This window comes from Triturus cristatus, chromosome 5_2, assembly GCF_964204655.1.
Source record: "Triturus cristatus chromosome 5_2, aTriCri1.1, whole genome shotgun sequence".
NCBI lineage: Eukaryota > Metazoa > Chordata > Amphibia > Caudata > Salamandridae > Triturus > Triturus cristatus.
Genome location: NC_140588.1, coordinates 889899278 through 889921586, shown reverse-complemented (window position 1 = coordinate 889921586; position 22309 = coordinate 889899278). Strand labels below are relative to the sequence as shown.

The 22309-nt window shown below is 45.9% G+C and overlaps 1 protein-coding gene across 3 annotated transcripts in view; it reads left to right on the top strand.

Moving 5' to 3' along the window:
- RADX (RPA1 related single stranded DNA binding protein, X-linked) overlaps positions 1 to 22309 on the top strand; it is a 529236-nt gene that overhangs the window by 283166 nt on the left and 223761 nt on the right. For all 3 annotated transcript variants that reach the window (XM_085608034.1, XM_085608035.1, XM_085608033.1), the window contains exon 9: positions 16491 to 16651. In XM_085608034.1, coding sequence (XP_085464160.1) covers positions 16491 to 16651 — 161 coding nt within the window. The remainder of the gene's footprint in view (positions 1 to 16490; positions 16652 to 22309) is intronic.

Genomic DNA, 22309 nt, shown 5'->3' with positions numbered 1-22309 from the left:
TGGCCGGGGTGCGCAGAATATCGGTGTGACCCTCGACGCCCGCTCGGGCACTTTCAAGGGATGAAAGCCGAAAAGAACCATGCCTGAGTGTGTGTTGTTTCTTTCGCGGGGCCTTAATTACGGGACTCGGGCTGCAGTTTAGAAAGTCTCTGTTATAGAGGTCAGCAAATCATTAACTGCTTCAATCTGGCAGTATCCTGTCCTGACCTCATTAAAGAGGAGGAGGCTTGTATGTGTTGCAGCGCATAGCTCTTTACAGGGTGGACAGAAGATGTGCAGTGGGGACTGCCTTTACTGGCGGCGAAAACAAAAGTCCTCCGTGTATCACGCCGCCAGTAAAGCATCCAATCCCCCCGTGCACATCTTTTGTCTCGTTTGTCTCCCCGCTTGTCTCCCCGCGTGCATGCTGGAATCGTATAGATTCCAAAAGTCCTCTGCGTGGCAGAGCAACGCATGTGCTGCTTTCGCCAGGCCGAGACCTAAAAACAGGTAGTGGTGGGGAAAGCCCACCCACCACCTGGTTGCTATGAATGGTCATCATCTGTTCTTAGAAAAAATTTGGAACAATTAATTTCAGTTTTTAAAATGTGTGTTATGAATTAGAAGCGGAGTTGTTTTGCACAGAATATATTTGTCCATATAAAACTAACAAAGGATTAAAAACACGAGTGCTGGGTTGTTTAGTATTCAGTATGTATGTTAGCATTGGTGGATGCTTGACTGGCTGGCCTGCTCAAGAATACTTGATGACAATAACTTAGTTCATTGCTTCTTTAAGTCCTGGGTATAACCCTGGTGTGGCATAACCCAGATTGTCTTGTGTAGCTATTTCTTCACGCTCTTTTGGTAGGGTGGGTGCTCCTTTCGATAATATTCAAGCAAGGCAGCTCACATGCATGGCGGGAGTGTTCCAGTGATAGTGCCAGGAGGAAGACCATTCTGACAACTGAGGTTAACATGGGACAGAGCTTTTATGATGATTAATGATGTGGGATCAGCAGGACAACAAAGAGGTGTAATTATTTTTTGTTTGGTGTGCTCCATGGAACCAGGGCACGGCTGCAGTGGCTAAAGATTTGTGTGGTGATTGAGGAAAAGCACACTATTTCAGTCTTGGTAGCGCTTATGGCAGAAAGGCATTCTGCTGTGCATGTCATTAGTGAGTTTGAATGAAGAAATTGGTATGAAAATGTGAGTAAAGTCTGCAAAGATGTAATAAGAGAAACAGAGAATTGGAGTAAACAATGCGCAAAACAGCAAGAGAAGAGTATCCACAGGGTCTTGATTTTGGTGTGTGAAATTTTGTGGGGAAAGGATGGTGAGCAACATTTGTGCAATGTGGGTGGTTGGCACATATTGGAGAATTGCCAAAGGTAATTGAGGGGAAGAGTGCCTAAAATTGAGGGCAGATAGGAAAAAAATGTTGCAGCAGTTTGTGAGTTTTAAGCCTGTCTCAGCAGCAAATATTTTTACCTGGCTGGGACAGGTTTGTGGGTGTGCAAGTCTTAATGTTGCATAGTGTCCAGATAATCCATAGTTTGGTGCAAGGCCTTAAAGGTTGACATATGAGACTTTTCAGGTGCTGTCCAGGGAAGAGTTTCATGAGTCAAAGGAACCAGAGGCTCGTCTGTAAGAGGTGTTGGGGGGGGGGGGGGGAACCGAGGACGAAGTGGATACATTCTAGATGGTGAAGAATTGGAACTCGGTAAGATGTGGCACTTCTACATTGCTTTATGAAGATGATACTGGGGGAAAGATATTTGTGGTGCTCCCTTGAAATGGTATTAATTGGAAAAGGGGTAAATTATAGCAAATTAAGAGTGGTTTACATGCAAATGGGTGGGCAGTGATTGGGCTAGGTGAGGCTGTGGGCGAAGAGGAGCAGTGTGATAGTTCGAGGTATTTGGGTGCTTCATGACTGATTGAGATGTCCAAGTAGAACTAGGTAGGGGCACAGGCATCCATAAGCATATGGTAAGACCCAGGATTGGTAGGTGGGAGGCTCTGGGAATTCCCAGAAGGGGGTTGTGTTATATTTTTTTAACACACTAGAGATTTGGCATCTACTATGTATCCTTAAAGAGTTAATTTCTGCGGTCTTGACAATGCTGGTAAAACTACTATACTGAAGAAGTTTAATGGAGAAGACATTGACACCATCTCGCCCACGCTGGGGTTAAACATAAAGACCCTGGAGCACGGAGTAAGGATATTTCCTTTCTAAAGTGGATGCTAATGCTCATTCTTTAACCCTCCACATCCATTAGGGGTTGTCTATTGAAGAGTGGAGGCCTATGAACCTGTTACTGATTCCTAAATCCCTGCGAGTAAACGACTGTGGCCATGAGCTACAAATACAGAGTGCCTGTACATTACCTGGGTGGGTAGGGTTGTGGCACAAATTACATCGGTCTTTGAAAGCGGGACACATCTTAAAAGACCAGTGCCAGTTGATGCAAAATCCTTCAAGCGCGTAGAGGTTTGAATTTTTTTCTTGATTTGTTATCACACCTATTTTTACCTGCTGAAAGGAGTCTGAAGTCTTTTGAACTGTGCAGTAACTCACAGAATTGCTTGCAGGCCATATGACTTTATTGGAATTTGCAAGGACGTTTAATTGCTTTTCTGAATATCATTTTCTGCGTCGACAGCCAGTCAGGGGAGGTGGTAGCAATTTCTGGACTAAAGTGCTGGGTGTGTTATAATAATCTTTCATTCTGCTTGTACCATGTTAACTCTGGAGGTCAGATTTGGCTTCTTGACTGGTGGAGGTGCTTCACTTGGAGTCTATCCTAGATCTGAAGCTTAGTGATAAGATTACAAAGATGCCTTTCGCTTTATGGTGTAACTCTGATTACAAAGATGCCTTTTTATTGAAGAGCATGTCAGAGTAATGTTTACATCGTTATATGCATCAAGAGTGACGCAGCAAATAAAATAATTGGCAGCATTCAACTGTTAGGGGGGAAGGGAAAACGAGAAACATCTCAACCAATGTAGAGAAAAGGGGAAAGAGGAGAGAAAACAGAAACAAGTTAAACACATTCCCACCCCAAGTCCTCCCTCCTCCCATCCCCAAAGTCTGGATCACCTTTACTAGATGATTTAAACATAGTTGACTGGCCTCATATGCATACATATCTACTCATGTGGTGAGGGCAGCATCTGGTAAACGAAAAAGTCATAAATATTTCGGGCAAGTGAGCTCTCTGAAATCGTGCATTAGGAGGAACAAATAAGGACGCCAGAGTTTCCCAAAGTTGTCAGCTTGATTTGCGAGTGTCATGGATATTCTTTCCATGCCCGTAATGAACCATAGCCTGCGAGGCCAACTTGTATTCGTGGAGAGTTGTGGTGAACCCCAGTGTGCTAGAATGTTCTGTGTCGCCGCTCCCAGTGCAAGGCCGATTTCTCTGCCTAGTTTAGGGATAGGTTTGTCTTTCGCTTTAAAGCATTTTAGGCCTTTGTTTGAAAAGGGTGCTTGGCATTCTATCACTAGAGTCTCGTCTCCTAACATGTAGGATGGTTTCAAATGATAATGTGTAACTGATCACGCAACCGGTTTAATAAATTCAGAAAAGGAGAGACATGCCTTGGCCTTTTGTAAGACAATCGAGCTAAGCGAATTAAACCTCGCAGAAGTATAATTCCATATTGTTCACTTTTTTCATATCCGTTTGACTATTCCAGCACAGTTGTATGATTAACTCTTATCTCCTCTCCTCTCTCTATATTCACCCAACCCTGATCAGCTATTTCTATACTAAAGATAATTGTGCATGTGAAAGTCTGGACTAGCAGAAACACCATTCACTGACCATTTAATGGACACAAATCTACCACTTTGGATCCTCCACATGGTCCTGGACTAACGTTTTCGTGCTATCAAGACATAATCGCATTCCATTCATATTGTTCTCCCATAAAACCAACGTCTTTGCCTTCTATTTTTTGTCCAAAGTTTTTTTCATGCACACCACTCTTGGCACCTACCTGACCTTCCCTTCTGCCCACCCTCCATTTGAACGACCCTATCTGTTCTCCTAATTCCTTATCTGTCCCACCAAGATGTTCTTTCCTCAAGTCCTGCTACTGTGACTTCTTACCCAGGTCTCCAACTTCATCACTCCCACGTGTCACAAATGTAAGTCCTTCATCCTCCTCCTCTCAACCTTAATGGAGGCTTTGCACAGCCAGCTACCTTATTTTACTATTTACCTAACTGGCAGTGCTTTCTCCTGGCCTGCTTTTTAGGTCTAGCCTGAGCCAAATTTCTCAAAACATGCAGAAGATTTAAGCATTCAGTACGATACTTTTTCTTTTGGGAGCATTACTGTGGCCCCATCCATATCGACTGGTTTTATAATGATGTAGTCTATAGCATCGATTTCTCCACCCCTGTCTGTTCCAGTCTGTTGAGGTTGTGGTAGATTTGAGTGTTGCAGTTTCTCAGACTGTCAATGTCATGGGTTTCTGCCTTCTCGAAGGCCCGAACCTCTGTGGGCATTGCGCTGGTGGGTGGATAGAAGTTAGATTTATTTCTGAGACTAGTGTTTTTCTCAGTGTCACTGGTTAGTGTTGATTGGCCTATGAAAAAGGCCAACAAGCAAATATGACGAAAGAACTCAGCCAGTTCCCTCCTAAATTAGAAATGTCCAATCTGGGGGTGGGTACAAATCCTAGGCCTTTAAGTAATTGGATTTGTTGCTCAGAAAAGACATGGTCACTTAGGTTTACTATTCTCTTTGAGTTTTGCTTGTCTCGGTTTGGGTTTCCATTGGAGGTTGGGTTTGCTACCTTCTGCCCTCTCCTTTTTCCTCTGCCTAAAAAATGGGTCGGTGCTTGTTGCCAGGGAAACCCAAATTGTAAAGGTGGAAAGGGTGGATGGACACATAGATTCCACCCAAAGAAAATTTGTGTTGGTATTGGGTCTGTTGGGGTGGTGGAAAATTGCCTCTACCTCTGTATGGGAGTTCCTCCATCTCTGTTTGTTTTAATTATTACAATTGTCCATAACTTCATTAAAGGACATATCTTCAGGTCTTTTTGAAACTTTGTTACCTTGGTTTGTGTTCGGAATTTTTTGAATTTGTTGATGGTTTTATTATTCTCCTCAAGTTTTTTCTTAAACATTGTTGCCGTGAGAGTTTTCAGAGCAGTCTAGCTGATTTTATTTTTGTACTAATAGTCCGTCAGAGTCTTTTGGCTGTTTGTATGATGAGCACAAGTCAGTCCCTTGTGCACTTCCATGCCACAAGTGCCACCCTGTTCTGATTTCGGGATCATTCATAAAAAATGTTTTACTTTTGGTTAATTTCACACAGCTATTAACCTGTTCAGGACTCCCAATGCAGAGAAGTCCTCAATGGGTTCCTGAGCAGTGTCCTTGCTGGGCCTATAATCTAAAAAGTTTGAGGCTTAGTTGATGCTGTTGGCAGTATCTATTTTTAGGTCTCGCCTGACCCAGCGCTTGTGCTGGTCTGGCAAGACTTTAAGTAAGGACTTCAAAAAAAGCTACAGCCGGCCACAGCTTGCAGTGCATGTGCACGGGCGCGCGCTTGAGCAGGGGCGCCATATTTGTGTGATTACTGCTGCGCGCGCACCACTCGCACACATGCACTGCAAGCTGTGGCCGGCGGTAGAATTTTTCCCCCTGTGATCTTGCAGGGTCGGCTTTTGGCATGGGCGAGCTGGGTCCAGGCTAATGGCGACAACCTAAGAGGGTGTAAGGAGCTGTCTGCAATAAGGACATGCAGACACCAGCGTGCCTAGCGCCTGGCTTCAGGAGCTGCAAGCGCTCTTTATAACACTCTACCAGCCGGCCTTCTTATCCTCCCATCACCCTCTCGCTCCCAGCTGCAACACACTATAACCCCACCCCCTCCTACAAACAACATGCTCCACCAGCGCGAGGAGTTAACCCGTAAGTGATTCAGATAGGCGCTGGAGGTGCAGAGGTATTTGTGTTCGGAGGCAAGTAACCATTCTGATGTAGACATTCATGAGTGACCTCTGAACACAAAAACGGTGCTCCCTGGTGCTCATTGTATTCACAAGCAGCAGCGAGAGGGCCACATGTCTTTCCGGCCAGGGCGCTATCCTGGCAAAGGCCGACTCTGGGTTCAGGTGTTGGTACAATAGACTGGTCTTAATAGTTTCAGGCAGCTGGCTGGTTGTGTCTTAGTGCTGCTCTTTAAAACGTCTTCTCCAGGAGCAGTAACACATATCCCCTGAAGAGGTGGTTGTGAAAGTGTCAGAGGTTATAAGCTGAATGAAACAGCAGTTCCGTCACCCCACGAGCGAACGCATGTTTATTTTGTAGTTTTCACACCGTGTTGTAAAGTTTGCAAGGCGCACAATGTGAAACAAGCAGTGGTTTCTAGGCTTGCAGGTTGAGTGTGCTTTGTTGAACTGCGCTGCGAGATATGCGCCGTTTTGTGCGTGTGGGTGTTGCTATCATAGTGTTATTCCCTGCATTTCCTAGCTGCCCATTTGTTTTCTGGTTATCAGTAAAAAAGCTGCAGGTGCCGTTTTAATGTCAAATAATATGAGAGAACTTGTTACCTAGGAATAACTGAGTCACTGTATGGTAACCTGACTGTGTTATTAGCAGGGTGTCACCACAGAATGGAGCCACAGTTCAAGCTTCTCTTCCCTACAGAACATAAACAAGCATTGGCATAGCCAATAGGTCTCGCTTTTGGGACCTTATAAGTATTTATTTATGCAGCACAATATCCTTGGTGCAACAACATCAACCGTTGCATGGCTAAACACTTATAAGGTCCCAAAAGCGAGACCTATTGGCTATGCCAATGCTTGTTTAAAATAGCATAGGGAAAGACTGTTCACATCCCTTGACACTGCCTCACCTGTCTGTGCGGTCATGCTACGGTACACTTGGTTGTAGTTCAGCTTTTCATAAGTCATCTTAGCATAAATTAAATATTTTTTCAAACTGCTATTATACACACCAACATTTGTTTGTAGAGAGGAATATCAGCTGGAATATTCACCTTGTTTTTCATTACTTTTCAGTGCAGGTGGGAACCATTGAAGAAAGGTCCAGGGAATTGGGAGTCAGCATACAGTAAAGTCCCAGTGTTTCTGGGTCCCCATAGTGTTCTTTATCTCCTGCCTTTTACTGGTAACGCCCTTATTCAGGGATCTAGATGCTGCCAGGATTGATTAATTCTGCGGCTGGTATGTTCCCACTTGGCCTTTGTGAATCACAGCAATTCAAAATAGCGCCCTATATGTATATGCCCAGTGTTCCGAGGTGGGAAATCATAATTTTAAGAACTATGTGGAGCCTCATATTATTGATTTGTGCTCTTCTTTTAATCAGTGAGCCGTGAGGGGAACGGCAAACCATTTCAGCTTTTGAAGGTCTGCGCTGCCACAGTGGGAGCACGGCGTTCTTCTTTCTTTTGCCTTCCCCAAGCTCCTTGCATTCCTTAATCGCCGCCGTGAGGTAAACGGCAGGGAGGACCACAATTCCCAGGCGGCTAAGCGAGCCCAACGCTGACGTGGGCTATTGACGCGCCAGGAGGCGTCCTCAAAGCAGCACCGGCGCCCAGACATCGTGGGACGCGCGCGGGCGGCGCCCGGGTGAAGCCCGGGCCCGTCCTTGCCCGGAAGAGGCAGGGTAGGGCCATCCCTCTTTTGTTTGGGGCAACGGACTGCTGGGGATTAAAGGTACTGTAATTGGAAACCAGCAGGGACAGGGGAGCCACGGGGCAAATTTGTATCCCAATGGTGACTGTGTAAATGAGTGGTCCACCTATTTCGTATTGATTGTTTTCATTGTTCTTATAACTGTGAGTAATGTCAAAGAAAATCATTGGAGGGAGGGGTTCATCATTGCTCCCCAACAAGAAAGAAAAAAAAGCAAAGAAAGTAGGCCCCGCCGCTAGTAACTGCGTGCTCGCAAGAATAGAAGCAATAGTTGAAGAATGTGAAGAGGTCCTGGGAGTTAATAACATCAACAACCCAGATGCCCACGTAATTCCTTTAGAGGAGGCTCTGGTTCGCAGGGGGAAAAAAAGAGTGATTCCAACAATGTTCAGCAAACAAACCCAAAGACCTCCCACTGGTATATCTTTGTCTCCCACAGCTGAGAACACTACATTAAATCATCATGTTGCTATTTCAAATATAAGCTCCAGCCCTACTATTCAAAAGGCACTGCATCACTGTGAAGGTGATAAACAGCTTGTATGTTCTAATAGATTTGCAATTTTAGATCATATTGATGATAGTATATTGCCAACCCCAGGTAATGATCCTCCTTTTGTAGTTACCGTCATAGAGCCAAAAGTGGGTTGTAAGTGTGGTATCTCAATTGAAGGTTTGTTACAGAAGGTTGATTCCCTCCATATTGAGGTAACATCTCTAAAAGCATTAGTGGAAGACCTAACACGTAGAATTGAGCAGTCACGATCCATTCCCGTCCCTTTCCTCCCAATTACTCCCACTATTTTAGCACCAAGAGCACCATCCAGACCCATTTGGGGGGAGGGGGTTAGTTTGAGCTCAGTTTTAGAGCCTCAATCCCAGGGCCCCACTGTTGTCGCCACGGCTACTGTACCCAGAACTACTAGATCATATGCTGAGTCTCTTAAAGTACATAGACGCTTGGACTTAAATCGAAACATCGCAATTTCCCAGAGGCCACTTTTCCATAATAAAGATCTTATTAGATCAAATCTGCAAAGAAGTGCTATCCGTGAAGGGGCTAATTTACCAACAATTTATATGACCAAAATCCCCAAACCAACACATAACTATGCCTATGAAAGTAGTGAATCCCTTTGCAATAAAACTATCCATTGGCTAAGATATGTGAGGGGGTGCAGGTCAATCATACGGGAAGATCTGTTGGCGGTAAGGAGGATCACAATGGCTAATTCCCAGACTGATTGCATTGAGTTGAAATTAACAACTGTTGAATTAGCTGAGAATCTACTGGCTTTGGAGCTTCGTACATCTGCCCCAGGGCACTCTGCAATCCAGATCATATCCTCCCCTCTTTGGTCATTGGTAAGCTCGGCGAAGCAGATCGCACAGGGAAAGGTGGGAACCGAGTCCGGACTAAATGTCGTAGACTGACTAGAAAAGGGTATTCAGCAAATAAAGTCTAGTATTGGGTCAGATGACAGTTGCGGTGATTTGGGTTCCCATCTAAAAAGCTCAAATGAGAATAGAACGGAGATGGTTATTCGTACTGTCGATTCGATGGGTGGGGTAGTTGAAGACAAAGAGAGGGGGGTCAACAGGCACACTCCAAGGGTGATCCATGTTCTCTCTTGGAACATAGCAGGCCTCCAGACAAAACTGGCTCTGCCTGAGTGGAATGAGCTCATTGAGAAGTACGATGTCTGCATGTTCCAGGAGACCTGGAGCATGGTTCCTCTATATAAATCAGGGTACTCTACATATTTTGTTCCAGCCTCCTGGTCAGGGAAAGGTCGTCCATCAGGGGGCTTTCTTATATGGATTAACATCTCTATGAATTGGTCAATTGTCAAGTATAATCATGATCTAGCAGACATATTACATTTAACGATCAAAGGTTCAACCATTAATACAAACATGGAGCTTTTTCTATATCTATGCTCGAGGGTCTCCCGGGGCTCAAGTATCCTCAACCCTTGCTGCTTTAGAGCAAGAGTTATCATACCTCGACCCTCTTGCTAACATCATCGTAGCAGGGGATTTCAACTGCACTTACGAACCACTGAGCAGTGAGGATTTGTTGGGCACGAATGAGGAAGACACCAAATGGGATATTCCAATTCTTAACATAGCTCCTATTAAGAAGTGGTCCCAAGGGGGTGTCCAAATTAATGCTTTAACGCTTGAATATGATCTAAGAGCAGTAAATGGTCGAACACCCTCTGATCGGCATGGTGCCAACACTTTCAACAGAATTAGTTCTCCATCACGTATTGATTACATCCTGATATATGTCCACTTATGGGGCGATCTTATAGATATGGTAGTAAAAGATACTTTGGATAGCGATCATAATCCCCTTTGTATGCAAATTAAAAAATAAATGGGGACCCATTGACCCTAAAGTGGAGGAGCCCCTTAGATTGTCAACAAAAGAGTTTGTGCCCTCCAATTGCAACCGACGGCTCAAATGGCATAAGGTTTCAAATCAGGATGATAAACTGTTCAGTAAAACCGAATTGATGAATCAAAAGATTGAGGAGCTTGACTCGATAGGTGACAACTCATGACTCCTTTTTTTCCTGATTTTTACCAAAATCTAATTACAAGGTTGGGACAGTTTTTCACCATCAAGGATAGCTAAACAGGGAAAGGAAACCGAATAATACCCAAGAACCTTTGGTATTCGGTCGCATGTAGGGAAAAGAGGCAGGTGCTATCCATTGCCCTTAGGGGGAAAGACGTGGGACTAATTAGAATGGCTAGGAAGGATTATGCCAGATCACAAGTGGCAGCAAAGCACGAGTGGGAAGAGACCCACTGGCAGGAGCTCAAGCTAGCCTCACGACAGAAAGACTCTACGCTATTTTGGGAGTTAATTAATAAGGGGACCCGTAAAGGATCTGAGCCGATACCTAACCATATTACGGGGCAACAGTGGCACGACCATTTCTATGACCTGTATTGTGGCAAGGCAGATGTTTCACACATAGGAGACGAGCATTACCCCTATATATTGGGAGATCCATTATCGGCAGAACCTTTTAACCTACAGGAGGTAGCCCGGGCAATAGGAAACATAGCCCCCAGCAAAGCGGCGGGTCCAGATGGACCTGGTGATCTCCTTTTGTACGATCCAAAGTCTTGGTCGCAGTTTATTTTACGGCTGATGAATCTCGTAGCTAGAGGCCACGCAGTCCCTGAATCTTGGAAGGGGGTGGAGGTGGTTGTAATTTACAAGAAGGGGGATAGGGAGGACCCTGCCAACTACAGGCCGATCAGCTTAATCGATGTGATACAAAAGGTGGTTGGCAGGGTGCTTCTTATGAGGTTGTGGATGGAGGAATGTGATATCCTGTCGCACTTCCAGGCAGGCTTTAGGGGGCGAGTGGGTACGATGGATCAGGTCTTTATATTCTTTATGATCCATTGGAAAACCGTGGTCATAGGGAAAGGCAGTTTGTACTTGGCCTTCATTGACCTGAAGACCGCTTTCGACCTGGTCCCGCGCCCCAGGCTCTGGCAGGTGTTGCGCGAGTTGGGTACCCCCCTCCCCCCGTCCCCCTCTCCCCCCCCATGGTCCTGGATTTTATCAGACGCCTCCATGAGGGTAACTACGCCAGAATTAGGTGGGGGACTCAGGGACAGGGATCGAGGTGAGTGGGGGGGGTACGCCAGGGCTGTGTACTGGCGCCGACCCCGTTCTCCTTCTTTGTGAATGGGGTGGTAGACCATCTGAGGGAGTTTCCGACCGACCCTGGCGGGCGAAAAAACTCCGACCCTCCTATACGCCGACGATACCCTTTTGCTATAGAAAAGCTCAAGTGGTCTCCAAAAGCTGTTGGATAGATTTAGCCTGTTTTGTTCCGTTCGACGACTTGTCAATAATACCGTAAAAACACAATTAATGACTATATCCCCCTCGAAGCGGTTTAGAAATACCATCACCCTCAATGGAATTTCACTAGGCTTAGTTGAGTCTTTTGATTATTTGGGCATCCGGGTCACCAGTGAAATGAAGTGGAGTTCCCATTTGGCAAAAATGCTCTTAAACAACAAGCGGGTATCCGGGGCGATCTTAAGAGAACAGCAACTCTCTGTAAGCAAACCAATATCCCCGGCCCTTGCGGTTTATGAAAGTAAAGCACTCCCCTCAGCCCTGTACGGGGCTGAATTATGGGGCTTTGAGAACACCACTGACTTAGTAAGATCGGAGAATAAATTTCTGGTTTCCCTTCCAATCTCTACTCCATTGAAGCCCCTGTATTTAGATCTGGGCAGACATTCCATCAAGGATATTATACGCCTCCGCCCTTTACTCTTTTGGGCCCGTATTAGATCGACCCCAGAACTGTCCAATTATGCCGCAGCTTTTAGTGATGTCATCAAAGCGGATACAGGCCAGAGGGTCAAATGGATTTTAAACCTTGGGCGTCTTCTATTTGATATAGGTCTGGGGGAGGCATGGGTTAACCAGACCCCGCCTCCTAAACAGGATATAAAGAAGGCTTTCTGGAATTGGGTGGAGGTGGTACAAGCGACCAGTGCGGACAGGGGAACCCTCACTGAGCGGTTCCTGGAACACAAGCCTGTTTGGAAATTGGAAGCATATCTTGATTTTATCCAAATTCCAAGAGATAGGTCTCTGTACATGAAACTGAGAATTGGAACTCTCCCCATTAATGATCTAATAGCGAGCTGGAGGGGGAGCGACCGAACTGCAATAGTAACAGTAGCAGCTCCATGTCCAGGATGTGGAGCTCGCACAGAGTCCATTGCCCATTTTTTGTTTGCCAGCCCAGTATACACACATAAGAAGTAAGTGGCTAAAACCTGTTTGCATATTGTTGGACTCAAGAAATTATTTGTCTGTTTTACGCCTCCTTAGAACAGATACTACCTCCCTTACTGTGATCTGTGGGGTAGCTAAATACCTGGGATGTGCATGGGTGATTCGCTCGAAGTTCTTGGCAACTAAAAATATGGGTTAGGCTTGTATGAATTGCTCTGTATTATATTATTCTGTACTGCTTTTTATGATATTCAAATTTTATGGGTCTCTCCCTATCTTTTATCTTTTTACAAATTGAATTTTACTTCAGTAAATAGCAAATTTGTAATGAACTTCTATTGCTAGTTTTATGACATGTTGTTTTTATGAATTGTATAAGGATTGACTCTGCTTTTATGATACATCTTTTGTATCGAATAAAGCATATCATATTGATATCGATTTGTGCTCCTACCTTATTTTTACTCTATTAAAGTATTGTACTTGCGTCAGTTACTGGAGTAAATTTGTGTTCATATACAGTCTTGGAAACTACCTACACATTATTGATGAATACCCATAAACCTATGGGTTTTTGATTGTTCAGTACCTTTGCAGAAGTGCCTCTCAGAAACTCTCTTAATTTTGTACTCCAAACCTAGATTCACGTATTTGGAAACTGCACTACCCTGGTGGAATTTTCATATATGCAAATCTGTTTGCAAGGAGAATGATCTAAATCCTTACTTCTGTGTAGCCCCACCGGAAGGCTTCTTTTAGTTTTGCACACCGAAGTTGTCCTAACTTGCGCAAAAACCTTTAACCCTTTCGGTGCTCATGATGGAATGGTTCCGTCATGAGCACCAGTGCTCCTGTGCTGATGATGGAACCATTTCTGCAGCAGAGGGATTTCCTTTTTTTTGTTGTTTCCCTCGGGAGGTGGGGAGGAGCTTCCCCAGCCTCCGAGGCCGTTTTTATTTCCAATGCAATGACGATCGCGCGCATGGCACGCTGATGTCATTGCATTGAAAATGAAACTTAGTTTTAGTTTCATTTTTTTCGGTGCTCGTGGGGCTATCTCAGCCCGAGCACCGAAACACTTGGGAGAGGTATCATTGGAAAGGGGAGAATTTCCTATTTCCAATGGCACCCTTCCCTAGTGGATCCCTTGTTGGGGATCGTTCAGGAGGGTGACCCCAAGCAGGGATCTGTCCACTACGAACTAGGGAGGGGATAGCGGCCCCTTGGGCAAGGGCCTTTGCTCCCCCATTACATTTTGCCACGGCCAGTCTTTCTGTCCCTCCTGGGGGGGAAAATGGTCTGCAAGGGGGGGGGGTCGCAGGAAGCACCCTAGACGCCAGGGATTTTATAGGCCAGGGGTGGGGGCTGCCCAGAATGGGCATTTTTGTGTGGGATCGCCGTGCCGGTACAAATGCCCAACCAACCAGCGTTCCCTTTGTTCTCCAGATTAAAATGATACCTCACTTGTGTGGGTGGGCCAAAGGCCTGTGACTGGGAAGGGCCAAAAACATAGGGATTAAGGGTATAGCACTGCAAATTCTTAGCGCTACATTTTTAAAAGATACATTTTTAGCTGATTCTGCATTGGACAGCCACACAAGTGAGGTATCATTTTACTCGAGAGATCAAGTGGAACGATAGGTGGTAGGACCTTTGACCCGGCACAGTGATCCCACACAAAAATGTGTGGGAAAAGTGATTTTTTTTTCCCAGCTAAATGTGATGTTTGCAGGGGATTCTGGGTAGGAAACCATTGAGGGATCCACGCAAGCCATACCTCACTGGACTCCTCAGGGTGTTTAGCTTTCAGAAATGTGTTGGTTTGGTAGGGTTCCCTAGATGGCCGTGAGCCCGAGGCCAAAAAACCAGGTCCCCCCCGCATAACCAGGTTGTTTTATGACAGGTAATTTTGAAGTCTCCACAGTACGATTTGGGCCATATCCTGTTGTAGCCACTATACATACCCACACAAGTGAGGTACCATTTTTATCGGGAGACGGCTATGTGGTAGGAAATTTGTGTCAGCCCTGTGATCCCCCAACTTTGCCACACAGAAAAGTGAGGAAAATGTGATTTTTCTTTTCAACTAAATTTGAGGCTTGCAGGGGATTCTGGGAAGCCAAACCTCATTGGACTCCCCAGGGTTTCTAGTTTTCAGAAACGTGTGGGTTTGGTAGGTTTCCCTAGATGGCCGCTGAACCTGGGGCCAAAAACCCAGGTACCCCCATCCCCTCCCTTGCGAAACCAGGTTGTTTTGTGAAAGGTAATTTTGATATCTTCACAATACGTTTTGAGCCCTGTCCTGTCGCAGGTACTTGACCCACCTACACAAGTGAGGTACCATTTTTATCTGGAGACTTTGGAGAATGCGGGGTGGGTGGATGTTTGTGGACCCTCGCAGATTCCAGAACTTTCCATCACAGTAATGTGGGGAAAATGTATTTGTATTTTATTTTGACAAAGTTTGAGGTTTGCAAGGGATTCTGGGTAAAAGAACCTGGGGAGAGCCAGACCAGTCACCCCATCCTGGATGTCTCTGGGTGTCTAGTTTTAAAAAATATATAGGTTTGCTAGGTTTCCCTAGGTGCCGGCAGAGCTATGGTTCAAAATCTACAGCTAGGCACTTTGCTAAAAAAAAAGGGTCAAATTTCACTGTAGAAATTAGGTTGTCCACGTTGCGTTTTGGGCCGTTTCCTGTTGTGGGCACTAAGCCTACCCACACAAGTGGGGTACCATTTTTATCGGGAGACTTAGGGGAACACAGAATTGTAGAGCAACTGTCATTACAGATTGACTTTCGGTGCGTTACTGCCTTCCAAATGTAAGACAATGTGTAAAAAAGAAGTCACTTTGAAAAATTTCCTATAATTCACATGCTAGTATGGGTACCCACAACTTCGGAGATGTGCAAATAGCTACTGTTTCTAAATTCTATATTTTGTTCCCATTTCGGAAATACATGGGGGTCTTTCACACCGATTTTTCACTGTTTTTATTTTCCCTAAATTATTTGCTGTATACCCGGTACACAATAAAAAAACATTTCAAGATGCTGCTCAGTTATTAGCTCTGGGTTCCTCGGGTACTTGGTGAACTTACAAGTCCTATATATCGCACAACCAGAAGGGTCCAGCGGATGTAACTGTATATTGCTTTAATAAATCTGACATACTTAGAAGAAGTTACAGGTGAAAACGTTGGCACAAATGGCTGTTTTTGCAACTCATTTTCAATTTTTCCTATTTTCAGCTGTTAGTTTCTATGAAAAAACCTTTAAGGATCTACACAAATGACCCCTTGCTGAATTCAGGATTTTATCTACTTTTCTGAAATGTATAGCTTTCTAAGATCCATTATTGCTTTCATAGCCTATTTTTGCTATTTTTTGTGCTTTCAACCTCCTTCGAGTTAATGGTAGAAATGGGTATGTCCCAGTGAAATTCCAAAACTGTAAAAAAAAAAAAAAATTAAAAATTGGTTTTCTGACTAAAGTCTGTCAGTCCATGAACGCTGGGAAGATAGTGATTTCAGCACCACAAACCATTTGTTGATACCAATTGCAAGGTTAAAACCAGGCGCTTTCTTCTGCAGCACTTTTTCCCATTTTCCCCCCAAATAACAGTATTTAGCTGTATTTTGGCTAATTTCTGGGTCCCCTGCAGAGTAATCAACAAACCCTGGGTACCTTTAAAATCCTCATGATATTGGAAGAAAAGGACACAAATTTGGCGTGGATACCTTATGTGGTCAAAAAGTTACAGGGGCCTAAACACGAACTACCCTAAATATCCAAAAAAGGCTTCGCAGCAAAGGGGTTAAGAATCCGGCCCTCATAGGAGGTGGCCAAGATACATCACAGGAATTGAGTATGCACATTAGTAGTAGGTGTAAATAACTGGTTCACAGTTGCATGCGCAGATATGTTTTCTTCGCCCATTTTCTTTGCCCATCCAATAATACTGTGCCTTCCAAGAGAATACTTATTTTTACTCTGTGTTTTATGAGTTAATGTATTTTACAGATGAAATCGTTTTTTCAACTTTTGGTGAACTGAAAAAGGAAATAGAAGAGCTGCAGTACAGGGAACACAGACGCATTGCCGTACAAGGGATAATAGCTGCAATACAGTGCATCAGTGATGAAAGTATAGCAAAAGGAGTCTGTCGACCAGAACCAGTTGAGGTACGGACCTTGAACAGAATACTGAGCTTATTAATGGAACTGTTTTTAAGTGATCATATTCTGCCTTCTTACACATAATGCTATTCGAAGAACATATTTATGTTTCTAATATAAGTTCAGAATATTTTTGTAATATCTGGTTATTTTTTGTTTAACAATTGATATTGCGTAATTTCCTTAAGCGGTGGGCTGGTTTTCAATGTTTATCAAATGCGAGTGAGGCCTTAATTAACATCCCAGGGCTGGTGATTGTAGGAGGGGATTTTAACTTTTTGCAAAATCCGAAACCAGATGCATCTACCATTGCTCTTAAGCAAAATAAGCCACAAATGGCCAGAGCATCAACAGTTTGGATGAGTGAACTAAACCTAGTAGATCTCTGGAGAGCTAAACACCCGCAAAAGTGTGAATTTTCATGTTTTTCAGCTAAACACAATTCCGCTTCAAGATTAGATTATTTTCCTTCCACACATACTTTGAATTGAATTAAATACGAGCGCATACAAAATGCTTTTTCAGATCATGCCATGGTTCAAATGTAAATCACGGAAATTAGGATAGAGAGACAAGTTAGAAGATGGACTTTTGATAAAGTTAATCTAGAGGATGAGAAATAGTGCATGGAGGTATATAATGAGATTGCAAATTATTTTAGGCTAAAACTGATAATGCCCGAATAGAGACCATCTGGGAGTTATTCACGGCAACTATCCGGGGATATATTACCGCCAAGGGGATTCAAAAACGAAAAGTGGTATCTTTGCAAAGAATGAATTTGGAGACTGAGTTGCATCTGGCAAGTGTAATATTCAGGCAAGTTAAGACTGCGGTAAATAAAGAACTATTTAGACCAGCCAAAATACGCATCCAGGAATGTTACTATGCACAAAGTATTACTGACAATTTCACATATCTTCAAAAAATCTATGAAGAAAGTGAATACGTGGGTAAATTGCTGGCTTGGCGGTGTAGAGAACAACAAGGAAGTAATAGGATTACATCTCTATTAGACACAGAAACTAAGACCCACTTAACAGATCCCCCTAGAGATACAGAAAGCCTTTCACAAACATTACGAAAATATACACAATTTGCATCAACAGATTGATAAGACGCGGTTGAAGCAATTTTTAAATAAGCTTCCTATTCCACGGTTGGAAAACCACTATGCAAATGAATTGATAGCTGAGTTCTCTTTAGAAGAGGTAAAGACTGGTTAAATCATTGGCGAATGGTAAATCGGCTGGGGAAGATTGTATCCCTTCAGAATGATATTAATAGTTTGCACCAATTTTGAATATCGAAATTTGAAAACTTGCTAATTACATACTAAAAGAGTCGAGCCCCCGCCTTCCTTTAGAACAGCGGTTGTAGTGAGCGTTTTAAAGAAAGATTTTTAAAAAAAGGAAAACATTAACTCTTATAGGCCGATCAGTTAACTTAATGTGGACTATAAGATCTTTACGAAACTCTTAGCTACCCGATCGAGTAAAGTCCTAGGTTCCATTGTTCACCCCGACCAATGCAGGTTTGTGGCAGGAAAGCAGCTATTCTCAAATATATTACAACAAAAGGTATGCAGCTCCTGGGGAGGGTTGAATGGCAAATGAGAGGACTGGTTGGTGTAAGTTAAGGTCCAAAATGGGGAGGGGTTCCCACTTTAGGAACTAGGGCCCTCACACACCCGGCTGGGTGTCATGCTTCATCATAGAGCATTCTCCTCGTCAGGTTGGCGCTGCAATACCTGATGGGCTCCTATGTTGTTAATTCCTAATGCTGTAAGAGGCAGCGCGGGTATGGGGCCTAGTGGTGTAGATGAGTGTGGAAAGTATGGGTGCAAGGTGGGGGTGAGAATGATAAAAAGGGAAGTAGTGGTGCTCAAGAATAAATTTTAATCCGCGAGTCCACTAATCTCAATTTAAAACCACATCTTACGGCATTAGATTAGTAATGTAAACCATGAATATCAAGCATATGGAATAGGTGCACCATATAGAAGATTAAAAGATGTGGGGTGTTTGCGCCTGGTTTGCATTCCCCCGGGGCATTTTGGTGTTACCGAAGGGGCTGCCGATAGCGCTGGTGGTAATAGTGCCAGCATTAATACCGATAGCCCTGGCACACATAAAGCGCAAACACTATTCTCGGAGGGCGTTCCCTCATTCACTTGGGGGCATGCTCCATGCAAATAAGCGAATCTATTTGCCTGTGCACCCGCGCCGTATTACAAATGCCGGTGCAGAGGCAAAAAAACTCTCAGGAGGCACACTGTCAGTGCGCCCCCTGAGGGCAGCCTTCTGGTGGGGAGAAAAGGAGTCCCATGGACCCCCCCAGACATCACCTTGCAGGCGGGTACAGGTACTCACTGCACCAGCCTGGAAGAGGATCTCTATTCCCCCTTCAAAGTGCAGGTGGTTTGCCGCCGGCAGTGTGAAAGCACAGAGTGGCTTCAAAGCAGCCGCTCCTTTTTTCACATAAATGCGCTGCCCTGGGTGCAGCGCATCCATCATAATAAAGTGCATTTTCCTTCATTGCGCCGGGAGCACCTTTTTAAGGTGCGCCCGGTGCAATGAAGAAAAATGCACTTGCATGTATAATATGGCCCCTTGTGACCGGTTAGGCTACTGAGGAACTCCACTGGAAATGGTTGTCGAATCTGAGAAAAATGTATCAACTTTGATATGATATGTAGCTTTTGAATAAGGATCAAAACCAAGACAGTACAGAGCCACTTAATTCGACAACATCAGCTACTTGATCAAATTCAATTTTGTGATCAATGGTGTTGAATGCTTCTAACAAGTTAACCATTCTTACAGTGCAGCCTAGACTCTTGTGGCTAGTGGGGAGCAGCTCCTCTGATAAGGAAGCGTGGTTTCTGTTCCACGATGTGTTAGAAGCTAGACTGGAAGTCATTCAAGGAAATGTTGTTTCCAAGGTGTCTGGATACTTGTTTGGAGACCAATAGCTACCTTAAGAGCTTTTGCTGTACAGGGTAGCCTGGATGTGGGTCTGTAACTAAAGGTGTCGTCTGAGTTGTCAACTGTTTTTTCAGGAGAGTAGTTCTGGATGGCATTTTTGAGGTTTTTAGGTTCCTCTCCAAGGGTAAGTGAGTTATTGATAATGGTGGCGATTATTATTGTTAATGCGGTGTAGCTTAGCAGGTTTTAACAGTGTTATCATTAAACACAATTAAGACCTCTGAGATTTTGACCTGAAAGATTTGTGTAGCACAAAGGTCCTATCTATTTGGTATGTTAGGCCTCTATAACTGGAGTTGTGCCTCATAAAACATTGTACTGTAAAATACATTGAATGACTAGATCTTTTAAGAAATAGATATCTGGGAGTGTGATGCAGAAAAAACTACCAGTCAACCCTGTGGATGGGTTATGTTATAAATACCCTACAAATTACTTCTAAACGTTTTCCTTTCTGTTCAGTTTATTTTATTTCAGCATTGTGCTTTTAAATGCACCTTGTCACCACATCAGTTGCTGTACTTAACGTCTAATTGCCTTTGTTGGTACCACAGTCTCTTAAAGAACAATAATGGCGGGGGCGTGGCTTGGCACGTCAAGATGGCGGTCGCACTCTAAGAGTGCCCCTGGACCCCTCCGTCATCCGCCCAAGACCTGCCTGTCCTTACCTTCATTCAGCCTCACAGCCCGCTGCCATCTACTTGCTGCAGCGACGGGCATTGAAATTCCGGTCGCGGAGCACCCCAGGACGCTGTGGAACCGTGAGGCACACCGGCGCGGTGCAATCCCAGCAGGATGCCAGCCTCTAGCCCTTGACCCGCGGCAACTCCACTGCCAGCGGGGTGGACCAGAGCCTCCACGTCGTGCCCGAGACGGTCGAGAGACCTGTCACACCTAGCCGCAGTACCAGCCCAAGTGCGCCGTGGATCCCCCTTCTCCCGACTGCGGGCTGGCCGCTGCCAGAGGCCCGCCTGGGTCACCTCTTCCGATCAGCCGTGCTTCCCCTGTGACGGCCTGACTTCTGGAATGGAGATCGGCTTCCTTGGTGCCTGATCCTGGGTGCTGGCGGGGCTTCTGGGCCCCGCGTGGTGGGTCCCGGCACCAGCCGCCATTTCGGGCGGCGAGGAGGAGTCTCTTCCGCCTCGTGAACGAGCTTACCCAGATCAGCCGTGTGGAGGCCTGAACTGCTTGCCGCTGGGGGAGGTGGAATTGGTTGCTTGTTCGCGCAGCTTGGGGCCTGGGCCCCCTCCAACGCCCCACTCTCTTTATCTTGGCCGGTAGTGCTGCTCTGATCCCTGCCGCGGCCTACATTTCTGCCGTCGGAGTGGACTCAGCCACAGGCTTCGAGCAGCGGGTGGGTCCTCTAAGAGTGTCCCCTCCACGACTCCCGCCCGTGCCTATGTTTGTTGTAACGCTATGCTTCCTACAACGGCCTGCGGACCCTGGAGACGGCCTCTTGCTATCCAGCCTGGGCGCCGTAACACTAGTGGTGTCCTGAGGAGCTGTCTGGACGGCGGCAGTGAGAGGCGGCTGCCCCCTCGGCCTTCCCTGGCTCAACCTGGGGGAGCCTGGGACACAGCCACAAGGGCCCACACTGGTCCTAGGCCCTATCCTGCGAGGGGCCTGCACGTCGGAGAGTGGCGGCAGGGTGTGAGCGCCTGGAGACCTGGCGGAGGGCTGCTGCGGAGGTGAGGAGTGAGGGTATCTGCTGAAGTCAGCCTGTGGCTGCATCTGTCCTTGGCCCGGGTTGGTGGGGGATTCGGCTGTCAATCGGGCGGCAGAGGAGATTTATCTCAAGGAGCGATCACCACCCTCATCCCCGATGCGGTCTGGGGCCTCGAAGATGCTCCCCACATGCTGCTTGGCTGACTGGGGGCCCCCGACACTTCGGTGAGGAGCGGAGGGTGCCTCGGCTACTGTTTAAGGTAGCAGTGACTCCCCCTCTGGGGTTGCATCCTCTCTTGTGGACAGCTAAGGGCCAAGTGAGCAAACTTGGCTGAACCTTCTGTAAGTCATTGACCCCAGTATCAGGCGGCGTGTTGCGAGTGGTCCTCCGGCTCTCCTCCCTCCGCCCTCCTTTGGCCGCCGGCTTACCCACCGCCTCCACACTCTAGAGCTGCATTCTGATCCCTCGTGCGCATCGGCCCAGGGGTCCTAGTCCTAATGCCGCCTCGGCTCTCCATCGCCCCCTTGCATGATTGAGGCTCTCATCCACAGATGCGAGTGGGTCTACTGAGGGAGAACATCAGCCGTCGATCGGCAGACCAGCAAAGACCCCTGCCACCCAAACAAAAATGGACCGTTTCACCACCTCGGATGTGGGGGCGACTGGGGGTGCCACGGAACAGGAGCCTCCTCCACCCGCGGATTTGTCCACTATCCTACAAGCCATCCATGCCTCACAATCCTCGGTGGAAGGCAAGATCGCGGAGGTGCGTGTGGACATGACCCTCATCCGGCAGGACCTCCGAAATGCCACAGCCCGGATCAAGGAGACTGAAACCCGAATTTCCACCGTGGAAGATGACGTCCAGCAACTTAAGGGGCAGGTGGCTCGTCTCCAGTTGCACACCCAGGAGTTGCACCGCCGGGCGGAGGAAGTGGAAAACCGGTCCTGGCGCAACAACCTCCGCCTGGTGGGCTTCCCGGAGGGACCGGAGCAGGGCCGCGCGGTGGA